We start from the raw sequence: 19,756 nt of genomic DNA on the forward strand, positions 1-19,756 counted from the left end.
AGGGAAACAGGATCATTCACATGTTGCCAGTGGGAATGTAAAATGCTACCATGCTCTCTGGGAGACATTTTGGCTATTTCTATAAAAACTAAAAATGCAGCAACCATATGACCTAGTAATTTCACTCCTGGGCATTTATCCCAGAGAAATGAAGTCTTGTACGCGAATGTTCATAAACTGTCAGAATCAGCCCAGATGTCCTGCAACAGGTGAATGGGTAAACTGTGACGTGTCCATGCCATGGAATAGTACTTAACAATACAAAAGAATGAACTGTAGGTTTATTCATCAGCTTGGATGAATCTGCAGAGAATTATGCTGAGTTGGGGTGGGGGGAAGCCAAGCCCTAAAGGTTACATACTGTATGATTCCACTTACATTACATGTTTGAAATAACACAGTTTTAGAAGTGGAGAAGAGATTATTTGTTGCCACAGGTTAAGGGCCAGAGGAAGGCAGAAAGTAGATGGGTGTGGTTATAGCAAGGTAATTCAAGGGATCTAATTCAAGGGATCTTTTGTTGGAACTGTACTGGTGGATATATGAACCTACACATGGATAAAATTGTGTAGAACTTGATACACACACACACATCAATGTGCATTCGCTGCTTGTCATATTATGCTAGAGTTTTGCAGAATCTTACTATGACAGGATACTGGGCAAAGTGTAGAAGGAATTTCTCTGTATTTCTTTTTTTTTTTTTAAAAAAAACATTTATTTGTTTTTGAGAGAGAGACAGAGACAGAGTGCAAGCAGGGGAGGGGCAGAAAGAGAAGGAGATACAGAATCTGAAGCAGGCCCTAGGCTCCAAGCTGTCAGCACAGAGCCCAACATGGGGCTCAAACCCACTAACCGTGCGATCATGACCTGAGCCAAAGTTGGCCGCTCAACTGACAGAGCCACCCAGGCGCCCCTGTCTGTATCATTTCTTACAACTACTTGTGAGGCTACAGCTATCTCAATATAACTTTCAATAAAAAAAGAAAAAGAAAAGCCAGTTTCACTCGAAGTGGTAAAAATTACTAACTTAATTAAATTTCAATCCTTAAGCACCTGCATTTTCAATATTCTGTTGTGGCAAAATGCGAGGTGCACATAAAGGTCTCCTACTGCAGACTAAAGTATGTTAGTTGTTTCAAGAAAGAGCATTTCTGCAATTGTTTGATTTTCATGCAGAACTAGCCCCTGTTCTCATGGAACACCACTTTTACTTGAAAGAACAGCTGGCAGACAAAATATGGTTATTCGGTCTCGGTCTCGAATACTTGGCAGACATTGTCTTAAAAATGAAAGACGCAAGGCTGTCACTCCAAGGGAACAACTGACAGTATTTGTTCCCTGTGATAATATCCAAGCTTTCAATAAAAAAATTAGAATTTTGGAAAATCAGTATCTTTCATCATGAGCTTCACAGCTTCCAAAAATTTTAAAAAGTTTTTCTGATGAGGCTGGTAGCAATGTCACCAAATGTGATGCTTTAATATATATTTTTTAATTCTTTTAGCATTTATTCATTATTGAGAGACAGAGCATGAGTGGGAGAGGAGCAGAGAGAGGGAGACACAAAATTTGAAGCAGGCTCCAGGGTCTGAGCTGTCAGCACAGAGCCCAGCGCGGAGCTCGAACTCACAACTGTGAGATCATGACCTGAGCCAAAGTCAGACGCTCAACTGACTGAGCCACCCAGCACCCCTGATGCTTTGATATTTTATCATAAGTCAGCATTTGGAAAATCTGTGTAAGCTTGGTGAACCAATATTTTGTAGATAAAACAGGATGTTACAACATCACACATAGGTAAAAAGTACTCACGTGAGTACAAAGTTTACTGATATGGTTTCAGCTTCCACACTGCAATTGATCTTTTATTTTTTTTATTTTTTTAAATATCTATTTTTGAGAGAGACAGAGCATGAGAGGGGGAGGGGCAGAGAGAGGGAGTCACAGAATTGGAAGCAGGTTCCAGGCTCTGAGCTGTCAGCACAGAGCCCGACGTGGGGCTCAAACCCACGAACTGTGAGATCATGACCTGAGCCAAAGTCGGAAGCTTAACCAGGCGCCCTGCAACTGATATTTAAAACAGTACCACTTGTTGAGCATCAGAGAAGAATATCCATAATTATCTGAAAGAGTATTTAAATACTTCCCTGTTTTCTAGCTCTGTATCTTTGTGAAGACAGATTTTTTTTTGTATATTTCAACCAAAATAACATATTGCAGCAGATTGAATGAAGAAGCAGATATGAGCATCCAGCTGTCTTTCATTAAGCCAGACATTAAAGGGATTTGAAAAAATATAAAACAATGCTACTTTCCTCTCTAAATATTTTTGTCAAATTTTGAATTTTGTTTTAATTAGTAAATTCAACAAAAATGAATCAACATCAAAATTTTCCCAATTTTAATTTCTAATATAGAAAATAGTGATAGATAGATATTACACACATAAACCAAGCTCTTTGGGGTCCTCAGGGAATAGGGGTCCTGGGATCACAATATTTGAGAACCACTAATGCAGAGGTAAGGAAAACAGATTCCAGGTCAAAGGGACTGTGGTTTGAATCACAGATCCAGCCCTTACTAACTGGAAATCTCAGCATGTTACTCAGCCCCCCAAGCCTTATTTTCTGGTAAGTGAAATAGAGAAAATGATAATATTCATAGGAGTGAGGGTTCAATGAACACGGGGAGGACATTTAACTTAGTACATGGTCCAAAGGTAGGTACTGATGGATGTTGGCTCTGACCGTCATTGTTGTTAGTTACAGCCGACTACTGACTGCTTACACAAACCTTGATGGTTATATTTTAAGGGCCTTAAAATATATGCTTATCTTTTCAGGATGGAACACCACTGAAAGCATTTGTAGCTGAAGTTGCAGAACAAATAGTCGGCATTGCAGTGATCAGAGATGAAATGGTAAATTGCAAAGTAGACATTGATTTCTTGGATTGTGCCTTTTTATATCATGAATTAGCACACAATACCTCTTTTTCATTTTTGTTTATTTAATATGAATGCCTCTTTTTTTTAAGGATTTCATCATCTGCTTGGTTGATTTTCAGTTTCCCATTTTTTCAGTTTAAACTATTTAAAATATTACAGAGAATATATGAAAAATTCACATTTTGTAAATTCATATAACCAGGGTGCCTGGGTGGTTCAATTGGTTGAGCGTTCTGACTCTTGATTTCAGTTCAGGTCCCGATCCCAGGGTTGTGGGATCAACCCCCACATCGGGCTCTTCCCCGAGCATGGAATCTGCTTGAGATTCTCTCTCTAGGTCCCTCTGCCCTTCTCCTCTACTCATGCTCTCTCTCTCTCTCAAATAAAAATTAAAAAATTAAAAAAATTTTCAAATAACCTTCCACCAGGACCACCACCACCAAAAAATCAAAACAAAACAAAAAACAAACAAAAAAGTCCCAGTGCTCCCCAAAGAATTACTACTGTTAATAGTTAGGCATTTATTCTTTCCTACATTCTTGCTTGCACATAATTAATTACATGCACTGTGTGTGTGTGTGTGTGTGTGTGTGTGTGTGTGTGTGTGTATGGTCAATTGGACAAGTAATTTTTTTTTTCCTAGTGCACAGCCAATTCTTCCGAAGTATTTATTGCTGAGTAGTTCATTATTTTCCTGCTGACTTAAAATGTCACCTTTACGTGATTCCATATGCCTGTGTCTATTTTTAAACCCTCTTTTCTGTTCTGTGGATTTACTTGTTGATATCTCTTGTATTATTATGTGCTTTGGTATCTGATAGGGGAGTCTTCTCTCATTTGTCTTTTTTTCTAAATTCTCTTGGTTTTAATTAGATATTTCCTTTTCCAGATAAGCCTTGTAATACTTACTATATGAACTTATTTGCACCTTTGTGGTTTTTGTAGAACAATATAGGCAGAATCAACAATTAAAATATTGAGACTTTCTCAGGGCATCTGGGTGGCTCAGTTGGTTAAGCGTCCTACTTTGGCTCAGGTCATGATCTAGTGGTTCGTGAGTTTGAGCCCCAAGTCAGGCTGTATGCTGACAGCTCAGAGACTGCAGCCTGCTTCTGATTCTGTGTCTCTGGCTCTCTCTGCCCCTTCCCTGCTTGTTCTCTCTGCCTCTGTCTTTGTCTCTCTCTCAAAAAATAAATAAACATTAAAAAAAATTAATAAATAAATAATGAAATATTGAGACTTTCTAGGAACATGGCTTTCTGTATTGGTGGTGGTGGTGTTGAATTATTTCGGGTTCTTCAGTAAAGTTTTGTGGCTTTTCACGTACAGCTTTCTTGTGCCAGATACTTTGCCCCTGTAGGTTTACTCTCTGCTCTGTTCTGTTTACTTTCTGACTCTAATTGGATTTGGCCAAAGGGGAACCCTGATGAGAGGAAGGGAGGAGAGTGAGATTGGGATGCCCTCAGCTGGCTGGTCTCTCCACTGAGTTTTCTGAGCTTTTCAAGGTGGCCTTTTCTCCAGCACCCTCTCATTTTGGATTCCAGTAACTAGCACCTCCCATGCCACCCACCTAAGGTGGTGTTAGCTTGCAGTTGCTGCTACACTGTCCCCTACTGGTTTCCCTACCCCCTACCCCCTCCTTGTAAGTAGTCTTTTTGCTTTAACCCACCTCCAGTTATCCTAATTTGAACATACCATCTGTTTCCTGCTGAGACCCTGACTGATACAGTCCTGAACATTTATGATTTGTTTCTACTTGTTTTATATTTTTCTGGGTATTGGAGTGCCTGGGTGGCTCAGTCGGTTAAGCCTTGGACTTAGGCTCACAGTTTGTGAGTTCGAGCCCCGGGTCAGGCTCTGTGCTGACAACTTAGAGCCTGGAGCCTACTTCAGATTCTGTGTCTCCTTCTCTCTCTGTCCCTCCCCCACTTGTGCTCTGTCTCTCTCTGTCTCTCAAAAATAAATAAATGTAAAAAAAATTATATTTTTCTGGGTATTATAAAGAGATACTTTTTTTTTCATTGTTCTAAGTGTTTATTTTGGTATGTGGGAACAATAGTACTTTTTGTCTTGTGATCTTATATCCAGCCACCTTTTTGAAGTCTCTTTAGCTCTGAGAGTTTTCAGTTGAATCTCTTTTCTGGCACAGTGTCACTTCTTCCACATTGTCTTGACCAAAGCAGTTATAGGGCATGCTCAGATTCTAGGGATGGAGAAAGTGACTCCACCTCTTGATGCTGAGAGTGTGGCAAGGTCAGTCTGCCAAAGAGCATGCAGGATGCAAGTTAATCTTGTGGCCATCTTTGGAAAATAGCCTTATTTTTAAAATATTTATGTCTTATTTCTTTTTCCAGTTTTGTTATATGTTTAGAATAACATTGAATAGTAATGTTTATAATGGATACTTTTGTGGTGTTCTTAGTTTTAATGGGAATGATTCTGTATTTTCCTCCATTTAGTATAATATTTGCTGCAGGTTTCTGGGAGGCATCCTTTATCAAGCTATAAGGAAATTCTCTTCTATTTCTAGTTTACTAAAAGTTTTTATTATGAATGAGTGTTGAATTTTATCATCAAATATGTTTTGGCATTTATTGAGATGACCATACGGCTTTATTCCATTAACCATTAATGTATCTTACACTATACTTGTTCTTTGGTTTATTTCTCTTTTTGATTCAATGTATCTTTGAGTGATTTTTAAAAATTTTTGTTAATGTTTATTTTTGAGAGACAGAGACAGAGACAGAGTGTGGGTGGGGGAGGGGCAGACAGAGGGGGAGACAGAGAATCTGAAGCAGGGTCCAAGCTCCAAGCTGTCAGCCTAGAGCCGAATGCAGGGCTCAGACTCACAAACCATGAGATCATGACCTGAGCTGAAGTTGGATGCTTAACCCACTGAGCTACCCAGGCGCCCCTTGAGTGATTTTTTTAGAAAGGGTGATAGGTGGTAGGGTCTCTGAGTGCATGCATATACAAGAAGTTTTTATTTTGTTCTCACCCTTTAATACTCATCAGGCTGTATATGGAATTTTTATGCCAATTACCTCTCAACAGATTGTTGACATTTTTACTGTCATGGTTTTCTAGTGTCCAGTGTCACTGGTAAAATGTAATGTTATATAAATAAATGTATATTTGTTTGCTTTCTGTCTTGAGAATTAGTTTGTTTCTTTTGTATCCCTGAAACTCTGAAATTTTACCAAAAAGTAACTTATGCCTTTTATGACTCATAGGAATATCTTTCCTCTATGATTTCATTATTTTTTCCCTTTTAGCTTATTCTCCTCTTCTTGAATTCCTTTTAATTCAAGGATATTGGACCTTTGGAATTGCACCTTCACTGTCTCTTAACTTTCTTCTCATTTCTTTATCTCTTGTACTTCTTTTTTTTTTAACTTCCTTTTTTTTTAGTTTATTTACTTATTTTGAGAAAGAGAGAGCGAGAGCACAAGGGTGAGTGGAGGAACAGAGAGAGAGAGGTAGAGAGAGAGAATCCCAAGCAGGCTCCACACCATCAGCACAGAGCCTGATACAGGGCTGGAACTCATGAATCATGAGAGCATGACCTGAGCTGAAACCAAGAGTCGGATGCTTAACCAACTGAGCCACCCAGGCATCCCTTCTCTTGTACTTCTTACTCTTCATTCTAAGAGATTCTCTTGATTTTGTCTTCTGGATTTGTAATTCAGTCTTCAGCCTTGTCCATTCTGTTATGCAGACCTTCTATTGGAATTGTCATTTGAGGGTTCGTATGTTTAACTTCCAAGTCTTTTTTGTAGCAGCTTGTTTGTTATGTTATATGTAAGGTCCTTCTTGTTATCTCTGAGGACACAATAGAATTTTTTTCTAAAAAAAATTCTCTTCCGTTCCCTGACTGACCTCTGTGTCCCCCTAGAGGAAGTTGTATGTTTCTTTCTTCCGATCTTTTGCATTTGTCAGTTTTCCTTGGAAGTCTGACCATGTCGTACCTGAAAGATTATAACATCAGTGTGGCTGGCTGGCTTCAGTATCCTCGACAGTTGTGCTTCTTGCTTCTCCCCTGCGTCTCTCAGTCACGAGGAGAGCTACCCAGCCCTCTGTCAAATTGGGAGGTGGCATCGGTTGTCTGGCTTGCTCTTGTGGCCTTGAATGTAGATGATCCCGGCAGACAGTAGGCCTTTGAGGGGCCCAAGGTAAGAGGGTGTAAGCTAGTGTTAGAAAACTTTGACATGTTTTCTTCCAAGGTGAAGAAAACTATCTTACTTCTGCGTCCCCCATCATGCCACCACCTCATTATTTAATTTTTGTTGTTATTTTAACTGGTTTGGGATGGGAAGAAAATTAGGTGCACATGGCCCATCTGCTGTTTTGAGCCAATAACATCTGTTGGCCCTTTGCTTCTTGTTTTTCAATGATTTCTCAGCCCTACGCTTATTATTCATTTTATTTTATAATGAGGGATGCCTCCTTGGTAATTAAAGAAAGGTCTTAGGTGCTAAGGCAGTTGTAGGGTCAGCCCAGATGGAAAGGTCAGGCATTACCAGAATTGCCCTCAGATACCACCACTTCCCTGGTTATCCTGAGCCCCATTTCCTCTGTGCTTTATAGCAGAAGCTTTAAAGACAAAGGACCTTGATAGGCTTGGATACAGACTTCCGTTTTCCTGAATTATCTAGTGCCAGCTTTGCCAATCACAGAGCAACTCAAGTTCCTTGCATTCTCCAATCCTTCTTTTTGAAAGTATGCTTTTAGGACAGTTCTACTGTGGAAAATAAGAAGAAATGTAAGTAGGTGCTTTCCAATCTGCATATAGTTTGATGTTTCATGCATGTCAGGTGTGTTTACTGCTCTTGTCATGAAAGAAAGTCACACTTGCTCAGAACAGCACCCCACCCCACAGTGTCCACTACTGGGAAGTGAAGCAAGACAGGCTGAATCAGTACACAGTTAGCATGGTTGAGCCCCTGCTTCCCCACCCACAGTGCGGGGGCCAAAGAGTGGTGGTCAGAACTGGACCCATAGAAGCAGGAGCAGAGTGCCCGATATTTTCTTTTATAAGTAAACACTCACTAGTCTTTAAAATTACCTTCCACGATGTAAAAATAAAATACCTCAGAAGCATAAGATGTTTAGGGAATGCCTATGGACGTGGCCTAGCCTTGCAGTTTTCCTGTAGATCAGTCTAACCACATGTGCCAGTCGAAGGATGTGACCGGTGAGGTGACATGTTTCCACATTAATAGTGAAGAGAGAATAGTAATGAGTCCAGAGAACATTGGTGGCTGTTGCTTGTCCCACTGCCGAATTTTGTACAGGCTCAGTCAGTCGCACTGACAAGCTTGTCCTGTGCTTGTCCAACACTGGGAAAAAGGTGTTGTCCTTTCCCCTGGTCCCTAGCAGAGACTCAAGGTTCTCTGGGTTTTTAGCAGCCACGGCTCTAAGGAACAAATTCCAAAGCTGTGTAGCCATCCTTCAGAGACAAGCCATCAGAACTTTCAGAAGACCTAATTTTCAATGTTAAAAATTTGAACAATCAAAATGAGGTAGTAAATCACTGGAGAGATAAGCACATTTCTTACTACTATACCTAAAGTAATTAAAATTTTTTCTTATCATAAAATGCATGCCACTTGTTTAAAACATCCTTTAATGCCCTTTCCTCACCTCTTGTTTAGGATATAGAGTACATACGATCCCATTACAACATTGAAGATTTCATCTACTTCAGTCACCACCAACGGGAAGAACATGGGCACTTGTATCACTTTGCCCTGAACCCTATTTTTCGGCACTACACCAAGTTTTTTCTGAAGGAGATCCTCCGTTTAAGCTATAAGTCCTGTCTCTACTATCCTGTTTACCCACAATCCAGGGAAGACAAGGTAAAAGAATATCATAATGCACTTTTCCAGCACATTCACGATGTCATTGGTGTTGTGTGCCATATTTTATTCCTTCCTTGCTCAATGGATTTGAATTATAACAGGGCTATGAATTTCAAATGGCCATATTGAGTTTGGCCCTTTTATTACACTATAGAGAAAGTCCAGAAGACTGAATGTCTGAAACACTCACAATCATAATTAGTAGAACAATTTGTTGGCTTTTCCATATTGACAAAGCAGAGACTGGAAAGTCTGCAAAAATGCTCTAAGGGACATGAAAGTCAAATGATTTCTTATGGTGCATTAGTGAAATGCCATAATGATCCTATCATGCTCTTTAAACAAAGAGCATTTTGGTTTGAACTCACAGAACAAATCAGTTCAGTCCTATAAGATTGCTGTGCTATCACGGCATTCCAAATAGGCACTATAACCACTGCCATAAGAGTGTTGGATAAAAAGTGGAGATGTGTGGTGCTGACATAGCCTTTATGTAGTAAATACCTGTATAAGTCTCCCTAGCATGTTATACTTATGAAGACTCATACTTTGTAGTAAGCACTGTCTAGTGTATAAGGTCTAGTGCACAGATAGCAAGCTCTTCTTCCTGTTTCCATCTTGCCTCTACTTATCCCACTCAGTCTTCAGAGCACTTTCCACTAGTTAAATTATGCCTTTTGCCATGAAAGCAGAGGTGTCTGTCTTGTTCAAAGCTGCATCCCAGTGCCTAGAAAAGTCACACACATGTACACATGCCTGTCACTGACAGCTGGTCCTCAGCCTGATACAGATTTGAGAAGCGATTAGGTTCAATCACTAGACCATCTAGTTGTCCCATCGTATCCCATTAATGACCAAAAACTTTCTCATGCTCTGCCCAGAATCCTTGATGTGGTCACATTTTTTCTTTGTTACCACAAATGAGCCAAGCAGATTTTTAAAGTAAGCTTATTTATTAAACTTCAAACCAGTCTGAAGCGTATCAGTAAAATTCCCTTAACAATAATTTTGCCAATGCATCTTATTTAACAAAAGCCTTTGGGGGAAGAAAAGAGGGAATGGGGAAGAAGAAAAAACATGGAAGGGATTTTCAGTGAGATGCACAATATGCTCTAGTGATGATCATTTTTCCTACCAAAGTGTGGTGCCGTAGCCATGTGAACGCCCTAGATTTGAACCTCAGGAGATAGAAAGGTAACAATTCTGGAAGATCCTGATCCTCCCCCCAACCCCCCATTTCTTTTTACTATTCATTTGGCCAGTGGCCAGTGTGGTGACCTTCAGGATGTGATACTAAATTCTTACTTTTTACTCATGATGTTACCTGCATGCGCCCAGTTGGTATGAAAGTCCTTTTGCATCCATAATAAAAAAAAATATCTTTGACATTTCATCAAACATTCACATATTTATCTCAATCATATAGAATTTGGAATGTGTTATACAGTATTTCACATAGGATATAGAAACACATTTGGAGATAGATTTCCTCACAGTCTGCACTTGCAGGTGATTTACACACATACCTTTCTTTAAACACGTGTAAGAAGCTGTACCAGATAAATTAGGAAAGAGTTTCCAAATTCTGCTATAAATTCCCAGTTGACTATAATAAAAGTGAATGTTAGGCTTGCTTTATCAAGATGATTTTCTCCACGCCCTCCTGTGAGGACATGTATTAAGAGCTCCTCCAGGCATAAAATCAGAATTCTGGCTAGGAACTCCTGGGCTCTATTTTTCAGTGTATACAATCAGGGTGTGAAGTTCAATGGTGAAGGATTTTAGAAATCCCTTTTAGAAGCTCTTAGAAATGCCTGGGGGCTGTTTTTCGAACAGCAATAAGTCATATGTAAACCATCTTATTTATTAAACTATACCTAATTTTAGTTCAGTTTTATTTGTTTTGCTTTCCATTTTAAATTCAATAAACATACTAAAATTTTGGATTCACAGTTTAACTCTTGAGGTTTAAATGGTTGAAATACCCTGAGTTAGTTTCACCAGAACCCCTGAGGGGGTTCATAAATGTGAAAGAAATAAAAATCACCGTGTTCAGTTTTCTCTGCCAAGTTTTAAAAGTGGGGTAAAATGTATATTTTGACGCATTCTCCTAAAACATGGTTTATCATAGTCTATTTCAGTAAGCATAAATCCAGCTCATAATTTAGAATTAATATAAGTCAAAATAATAGGATCCAATTTCTGCACCCGTACCCCACTTTCTGATTTCATCTTTTTGTTTTAAAACGCTTGTTTTATCAGCAAAGGTCCAGTTGAAGTGGCTGTGACTTTCACAGACAGGAAGATTTCCACATCTGCACTCAGCCTCCTCTCAGATGACATTTTTATCTATGTGCCTTCTTAAAGCAGCTTGTGCCAAACACCCAAAGGTTAACAGGACGCAGATAACACAGCTTAATGGGGTCAAATCAAGCTGATTCATGATCACTATGGAGAAGAATATCCTCCTGGGGAAAATACTTGTACTGAAAAATCCCATAAACCAAACCACTTGTTTATCTGTCATTCCCACAGAGATAGTAATGTAATTACTCTCGTAATTATCTTCATTAGTGTCAGGCATTATCTACAATTCATTCCTCTGCTCGAAGAGTATGTTTGTTTATTTGCCGACTTTTCCCCCTCCCCGGTTTGGCCGAGTTCAGACTTTTGTGTTTGTAAAGCCGCATGCACGCAGGCGTCTGTGCTGCGTGGCTCTGACATTCTCTCCCCTAAAACAGAGATCGCTGTCTTTCAGTTCCAGAGCTCCTATGCCCACTCCCTGACATCCGCCCTTCATTGCTTGGTTCCCGTGCGGCCGCGACGACAGATTGTCTATCCTCTGGAAAAGCTTGGCATCAACGCTCCATCAAAGGCGGTCTCCAAGGACGCGGTGGGTAGCCGGGCGGCAGCAGGCATGGAGGCTCTGTGCCAGCTCTCGCGGGCGTGGCAGATGGGGTGGCCGCGCTGTCTTCTCGGGAGCAGGCTGCTTCTTAATTACAGGGATCCTGGCGCTCATGCCCTTACAGGGGCGCCCTGCGGAGGCTCCCCTGCAGCCCTTTCCCTCAGGTAGTTATTGCACAGAAACCTGACACAGGGGTGGCCTGATCCCTGGATGACAGACCCCACAGGGACACCTTGTGTGCTGTGTCTCAGCACAGGCGGCCTAGGGTCAAACTCCCAGCATATTTCTGTTTCCTTTCTCCTTCCTCAAAAGCAGATTTCCCCTTTCCATTGATGTTTTGTTTAGGCAAAAGTGGGCATTCACAAGTCAGACAAAGCGGACAGAGAAAGTAGAGCTGGCTGAGTTTGAGATGTTTGGGTCCTAAGCTGGCTCTGTGGGGAGTCAGGATGATTAACAGGACCATATTAGCTGCCCTGAGGGGTGGCACAGGCTTAACCTTAAAATGAACAACCCTGGGATGCTTTTTCTACCAAAACAGGAGAAGAAACAAAAATAGAACCTAGATTTCACTTTAAAAATGGAAATGTACATGTGTGTGTACACACGGCCATGTTCTAACTGGAAAAGCATGATTTTGTCAAGTTTACTTCCATATGTAGGCTCGTAGTATTTAATAAGTTGAAAAAAAATTCCCTTAGTGTGCTGATGTTTGTACATTGTGAGAGAGGAAAGTGGAAGGTTTAAATTCTCCAAAATGTTAGCCAAGGAGTTGCTAGATATGGTGCTCAAATAAACAGCTTGGGCAACCCTGGTGCTGCAGGAAGCACATCATTCTGCTGCCCCTGGCTCCCACTTTGCTGGGTGGGGCGGGGGCGGGGTTCCACCAAGACCCAGCTTCGTGGCACCTGCTGGCTGTACCCAAGGTTGCTTTAGTTCTACATTCATCTCTATATTTGTAAAATAAACAAGAAATTCTAAATTTATATTTGAGTAGAGACTGAAAATCAGTAGCAATTCTTTCCCCTCCTAACTCTCTATGATGGGAAATATCGAGCATATACAAAAGTGGAGAGGACCAGATGAAGCAGGGCTTCTCATTCTGTGGTGCTGACAGACCTTATCTCCTTTTTTTTTTTTTTTAATCCATCATAGGCTGATAGTTTTATAAAAGGTGAATTTCTTAAAAATGAATTTAAAACAAAGACAGATAAGATTCAAGTCCAATTATTTTATTATTAGATTTAACAGACACAGAATTACTCTGTCCAATTGCTGTAAAACTGTTGAATGCCTCTCTCAGTCTCTGCACTTACTACATGGGCACCTATCTCAGACCACACGTTGAGTAGCACTGAACTCCCAGATAGTTGGTACTGAACTTCAGAAATTTCCAATTCTTGGCCAATTTTGGATCTCTACCCCCCGCCCCCATCACTTCCCCTTCCTCCTTATCATTTTGAAGCAATTCCCAATATATATATTTCATCCAGGGCCAGCGTGAGTTTTTAGGTAGCAGGGCCCAACGCATTGCAGGGCACCGTCTGTCCACTCTAAAGATAAGAGTGCCCGAGCCGATCTGGAGGATCATTGGGATGGCCACCAGATGGTCTGTTTTGTGGTACAGATCCTGGGATTGGACTCCTTTGGAATGACAGCAAAGACCTACAGATTTGGCACAAAGACAGTGCCTTAGGGTCAGAGAGGGTGGCTTCTTCTATAGCTCAGTGAAACACAGCTTCCATAGAGTTGTGCTGATCCCAGGAGAAGGAGCTGCAGGTACCAAGTATAAGGATGAAATTTCTGTGTCGGATCAGGGTAAGGATGAGAGAGGCCGCCCTTTTACAGTGACTGCTGACACTCCTTCCAGTATGGAGAGACCATACGACGAGGCCAGGAGAAGCCCTCATAGGGCTCTGGCACCTTGAGCCAGCCCTCTGGTGGCATGAGTTCTGTGGCTGGACCAGGAGGGGAGGAATGCGGAGCTGTCACCTGGTTATCAAGAGCAGTGTTTTTCTGAGTACCAGAAGCTTCTCTCTACCCTCACCCCCAGGAATCTCCAGAGCCTGGAACTCCAAGTAGGGAAAAGGCCAGAAAAAACATTTTGTTTCATTAAAAATAATCTTATCATGACTTCCCAGGTTAGTATGAGTTGCAATTGTTGCTTACATGTAGTGGCCTTTTCTATAGTGATCTTGGCATGCTATGTACCCACCCCCACAACACAGAGCCGTGGCTCATTTCAAGGCACAGCAGGGGATGGATTGTTCACATCTCTGGTCCAGGAAGGCAGCCACTTACCAGGCAGGTGGAACTGATGCTTGGTACCTGCTTCGCTGGGCTGCATTGTTTATTATACCTCTGAATTTTGACTTCTGAAGAAACACCTTTACTGCTGCTTACTGTACTCCTTCTTAAGAAGGTCTTAGTCAAGATTTAGTTCAGCAAATAAGATTTAGTAAAAGTTTTAGAAATCTTAAAAGTGTGGTGAAAAGATTTTCAAGAGCATAATCCACATGGGATGGGCCTGGACATTTGAAAATTAAAATGTGGAATTATATTATCTTAAATTATTTTTTTCTTTTCAACATTTTCATTGGATTTAATGTTTTAGGCTGATGACCTGAGACAGGGTGAGCCAAATAGAAATGTTTTAGGAGGAATTTCTATAGAGCCCTAAGAGCATTGTTTTCTTAGCAGAGCAATAGTGTTGCAGCCATTGAACTGAGTGAAACTGAGTGACTCATTACTAGATGAATGCCTTCTATTTTCCCTTTAAGTTTTAACGCCCCCTCTCCCCACCCCCAACCAGCACATGGAGGTTATATAGCTCCCTCACCATGTCCGCACATTTCTCTGGCTGGGCACTTGCCTTTCATACCTTTTACCCTACTTAAACCATCTCAGAGTGACCATCCATTCCCTCGCCTTCACCTAGGAAGCCAGTCTTCAAGGGAACAGATCGTTCCAGGCATGAGTAATGGGATAGAAAGTGTTTCATCTCTGTGGGTTGCCAATTTGAATCTGGCACAAGCCAGCAGTGATTGAAATTCATCACTGCGTGGCAGGGAAATATGCCCCCTCCCTACTTCAAGGCCCTGGTGGTTTCTGCCTGGTTTGGAGGATAGGTGACTCTGCCATAATACCTTCCCTATGGCTTTCATTAATTGACAGCCCACCCCATATTGGGTCATAAGAAAGGACCTGGGAAACATACAAATGATTTTCATCCCACATTACAAAGGTACGCCCCCCCAAATTCGTCGTAATATCTCCATAGTCAGCCAGTACAGATTATGGATAAGAGAGAAGATGTTTTTCTGATCAAGACCATGATCATGTGGGATAGGCCTGGAAGACTCATTTCTCAGCTTGAATTGGCCATCTTGGTCAGTGCATGTACATTCTGGGAATTATTGTGGTGGGAGTTTTTTATTAAATGAATCAGCATGGCCCACATACGTGAAAACTATGATTAGGGAAACACTTAAATTTGGCCGAATTAATTGAATGGCCATATTAAGGACTATGGAGCAGTTTGACCCACACTTACTTCAGGGTGGTTCCAGTTTCTTTCCTTTTCTGCTCCTACACAGGGATTCAGAGATGACTGTGACACCTTCCCATCTGGGAACTTACAGGCTAGTGTCAGTATTAGCGTGGGATTGCTTGGTCTGATTAAACAAGGATGGGAGAGGGCTGCATTGGTCCCTGGTACTGAGAGCCAGACTCAGAAGGAGTAGCCACAATGGGTTCTGCACGATCACTTGGTAGGGAATGAGTTTGTTCTGAGGCATTGTTTCCTTTCTAAGAGTGGGATTTTAAATGAGTCCTATTTGTGAAATGAAATCCCGGAAAATCTTCCTTGAGCTAAAACAGCTCCTACCCTTGCTTCAGTATCCTAGATTCTCCCTGTCATCCACTTCAGTGTCTCTAATTCTTCATCCTAGTTTATGTGATTCATAGAATTAGAGGGTGAACTCATCTGTCTGTCTCTCTCTCTCTCTCTCTCTCTCTCTCCCTCTCTCCCTCTCCCCGCCCCCCGCCAAATTTTTGGGACTAAACCAAGCCATCATCTTTCAGATGACAGAATCATTTCAGGAATCATACTTTCAGGGCCATCAATGCCTGTTGTTACTTTTTTGTGGGGGTTTATTAGTGATGGTCTGTTTAAATCTTGACTAATGAATTCTTTGAGGCCTCCGTTTTCCCTTTGTCTTTCTACAAAGGAAAATGACAGTTTATTTAAACCCCCATTCTCAGAGCTAAGTGCTGGCTCACTTTTTGCTGGTATGTGATCTCTCAGGAAGATGTCACTCACTGGCATTCAGTTACCCTTGGAACTGTCCCTTTTCATCTCTGCTGTTCTTCCCCAGTCCAGCTATAATTACCATCTGATGGACTGTTACTGGATACTGTTTCACTTGTGCATCTGCTGCCCTAGGAAATTGCATTATTCTCTGAGCACCTGCTAGATTTTCCCCAGCTTGATTGTTCCCCAACCCCCCCCCCCCCCCGCTTCAAACTTGGAAACTTTCACTGCCCATGGTTAGACTCCCCTTGGTTGTTCTTCTAGTCAGGATGTGTGCATGTGTTTTAAAATCAGCCCAGTAGCATCTCCTTGGTAGAGGTTTCTAAAAATGTGTACCCACGTTTTCAACATCGTATATGCACTGATCACCTTAATGTGACCATGGCGATATTATCTTGAAATGAAAGTAACCCACTTTACAGCCCATGGGTCAAGTTTGCTTTTTCAAGCCATTTCTCAGCCATTTGTTCTACGAACAGGAGATGTATTTGCTCTTATTTAGGAACTTTTTTCTCTGACATCCTTAGAAAAATTTACATGAGTTCTTTTTTTTTTCTCCAAATAGTACAAGTTCTGTGGTCATTTCCTTCCAATTCTCTGAACACCATCTAGTTTAGTGTTATGTGTAGTATACATGTGTACATAAGAATGACTTCTGTGACATCAGTGATTTATTCTCATAATCCCTTCCTCTTAGAAAAGGTTACAAAATAACAACAGCAACCACTTCTATTGACAGTATAGAGCTCTTACTAAAGGCTTCCCATGAATCATCTCATTTAATGCTCACACTGGCACTTGTAAATAGTCAATTCTACTACCCTCCTCAACATATCTAAAGAAAACAGGCTTGTAGGGAAGGAGGGTAAATGACTTGTCCAAAGACTAATTCATTGGCAAAGCTTCAAATCAAGGCATTTGGATGCCAAATCCCTACCTTCAATCATTACGTGTGTACTCTCTTATCTAAAAAGTAAAGTACTGCTGTCACAACTCATTGTAGGAAAACCAAACCGCAGAGAAGGAAGATGGCTTGCCAGAGTCCTTTTGGGATCTCCCAGATCTTTGGCACCAGCTACTTAATCAAAAGGTGACCCACAGATAATTGGCTTACCCCCAGAACAGTTCGGATTTTCCTCTTGGCCGAGTCCTCCACTCTTGAGTCTGATTCGGGGCCAGCCTGACCCCGGCTGGGCTCGGCTGGGAAGGAGCAGACTCATGGGGCCAAGGTGGTATGCCGAGGTCAGTTTTTAGACACCAGCTGATCAGGCTGTCTGCACTTCTCTATCCAGGTTATTGTTGCAAATCTTTTGAAATTATATTGGCAGCTGCCAGGAAAGGAGGGAAAAAAACTAGGATCTCATGCATAGGTTACATTACAAATCTCTCAATATTCAGTTCCATGCTGCATGTGGCTTCACATTGTTCTGAGAATGTGCTCAAGTAGGGATGCCTGGGTGGCTTAGTTGGTTAAGCATCCAACTCTTGGTTTCCACTCAGGTTGTGACCTTACATTTCATGAGATCGAGCCCCGAGCCCCATGTCATCAGGCCTGCACTGACAATGTGGAGACAACTTAGGCTCTCTCCCTCTCTCTCTTTCTCTGTCTCTCTCAAAATAAATAAACATTTTTAAAAAAAGATTTAAAAAAGAAAGTTCTCAAGTAAATGCCAAGGCTGAGTAACTGAAGGTTTGCTCAGGAGGCCAGGAGTGGAAAGGGTATACACTGGTGGCATAATCGACAAGCCTGGACATTGTTTAGAATTTGGGCTGATAGAATGCCAAAAATGCCAAAAGAAATAACACACCCTTCAGGGTGTGATAAGCTAAGCAGCTGTGAAAAGTAAAGTTACTTCTTGACACCTCAGAATCATCAAAAACCAATCCTACATCCTATAGTTATTTTCTGGAATAGATATTGTAGGATAGTCAGCATCTCTCTCCCTTCCATCCTCCCTCTCTCTCTCTTCGACAGCTTTATTGAGATATGAATCGCATATAATATAATACAATCACATATAATACAATTAAATACCATTTAAGTTGTACAATTTATTGGTTTTTAGTATATTCAAACAGTTGGGTAACTATCACCGTCAAATTTCAGAACTTTTTTGTCTCCCCAGCCATTAGTAGTGACTTCTTATCCACCCCTTCCCTGAGCCCTAGACAACTGCTAATTTACTTTCTGTTTCCATGAATTTACCTACTCTGGACATTTCGTATAAACAGAATTATACAGTGTGGCATTTTCTGACTGTCTTCTTTGACTTACCGTGTTTGTAAGGTTCACCCATTTTATTGCGTGTATCAGTACTTGATTCCTTTTTATTGCTGAATAATACTCTATTATATGCATGTACTGTATTTTATTTATCCATTCATCAGTCAGTGGACATTTGAGTTGTTTCCATCATGTTGAACATTCCTGCACAGGTTTTTATGTGGCTATTATGTTTTCATTTCTCTTGGGTGTCCATACCTAGGAGCAGGATTGTTGGTTCATTTGGTAACTCTATGTTCAACATTTTGAGGAACTTCTGAACTATTTTCCCAAGTGACTGCATCATTTTGCACTCTCTCATTCTTAGATTAGACCCAGCATTCCTGGTAACAAGTGGTAAAGTGCTGGTCAACTCAAGACCAGGGATGGGCAGTGTACCTAACCATTCTTTCAATTCAGGAGCGGAGCTTTCCCACCAGTCCTGGAGAGCTTCATGCTTGGTTGACTGAACACCCCTAATAGCAGCTTCGGTTATTTTGAAAACAGATTTTTCTAAAATATAATCTCCCCTGATCTTATCTTCCATGCCTGACCCTCTCTGGCTCATCAGCCTCCTGTAGGCCTGCATGCACATTTAGATGAGCTCCAGCAACAGGAAAAAAAAAAAAAAAAGCCCATCCAAACCACAGGAGTGAAATACAGGACTTCCTGGTTTTTAAGCTACCAGCATGTCCTTTGTTTGAGTCCACCTTTACTAGTGTCACTGCTTTTAAAACAGCTCCCAACAGGAAAAAAAAATCCTGAGGCTTTCCTGAATATTGATCGGGTTCTTGCCACAACCCAATAGGAAGAAAAAAAAATGCATCCTGTTCCCCGCAGAGCCAGAGTAATGAATGCCGCTGAGGTCCAGAAAGGCCTCAGGATGTATCAGCTGCCTGCACTGCTGTGCTGAGCTGGGAAGGGCTAGGGCCAAGCAAGGCTCCTGGGTGGACCTGAGCTCCCGGGGCGGGAACTGGCCTTCACAGCTAAGTGGCTTCTTTAGAATCCGCCTTTAGGGAGGAAAGGCATGGCTGCACCAACAGGAGGCTTTGCTTTGTGTATTTTAAAGTAGCTGGGGATATAAAATGACAAAGGGCACAATTAGAGCTACAGATGCTGACTAGGAAGTTACATCTTTTCCTCTTGATTGAAAAAAGTTCCTCGTTACAACAGCAGTGCATATTTCTGATAGAGATTTTAGGAAAAATCAATAGAAAGAGAAAATCCATAAAAGCTGCAATAATCTATCTATAGATTACCTTTGTTAATATTTTGGTGTTCTTACTTTGGTATTCTTTTCTGTGGAAAAAAATACATGCAATTAAACATGATGTTTTGAAACATACTTTTTCACTTACTATGTTATGAATGTCTTTGCACATTACTAAGTATTCTAAAGTGTCCTTTCAATGGTTGCACATGTCCTGTGAGCAGCCACCCCTAGCCACCCCTAGGCACCCGT

The 19,756-nt window shown here is 41.2% G+C and overlaps 1 protein-coding gene across 3 annotated transcripts in view; it reads left to right on the plus strand.

The window, feature by feature from the left end:
- CFAP61 (cilia and flagella associated protein 61) overlaps positions 1–19,756 on the plus strand; it is a 279,904-nt gene that overhangs the window by 121,685 nt on the left and 138,463 nt on the right. For 2 of the 3 annotated variants that reach the window (XM_019462387.2, XM_019462391.2), the window contains 3 exons: positions 2,846–2,923; positions 8,608–8,814; positions 11,576–11,710. In XM_019462387.2, coding sequence (XP_019317932.2) covers positions 2,846–2,923; positions 8,608–8,814; positions 11,576–11,710 — 420 coding nt within the window. The remainder of the gene's footprint in view (positions 1–2,845; positions 2,924–8,607; positions 8,815–11,575; positions 11,711–19,756) is intronic. The other variant, XM_053890470.1, reaches the window with a different exon arrangement.

Source organism: Panthera pardus, unplaced genomic scaffold, assembly GCF_024362965.1.
Source record: "Panthera pardus isolate Hobbes unplaced genomic scaffold, ASM2436296v1 HiC_scaffold_25, whole genome shotgun sequence".
In the NCBI taxonomy this organism is placed as follows: domain Eukaryota; kingdom Metazoa; phylum Chordata; class Mammalia; order Carnivora; family Felidae; genus Panthera; species Panthera pardus.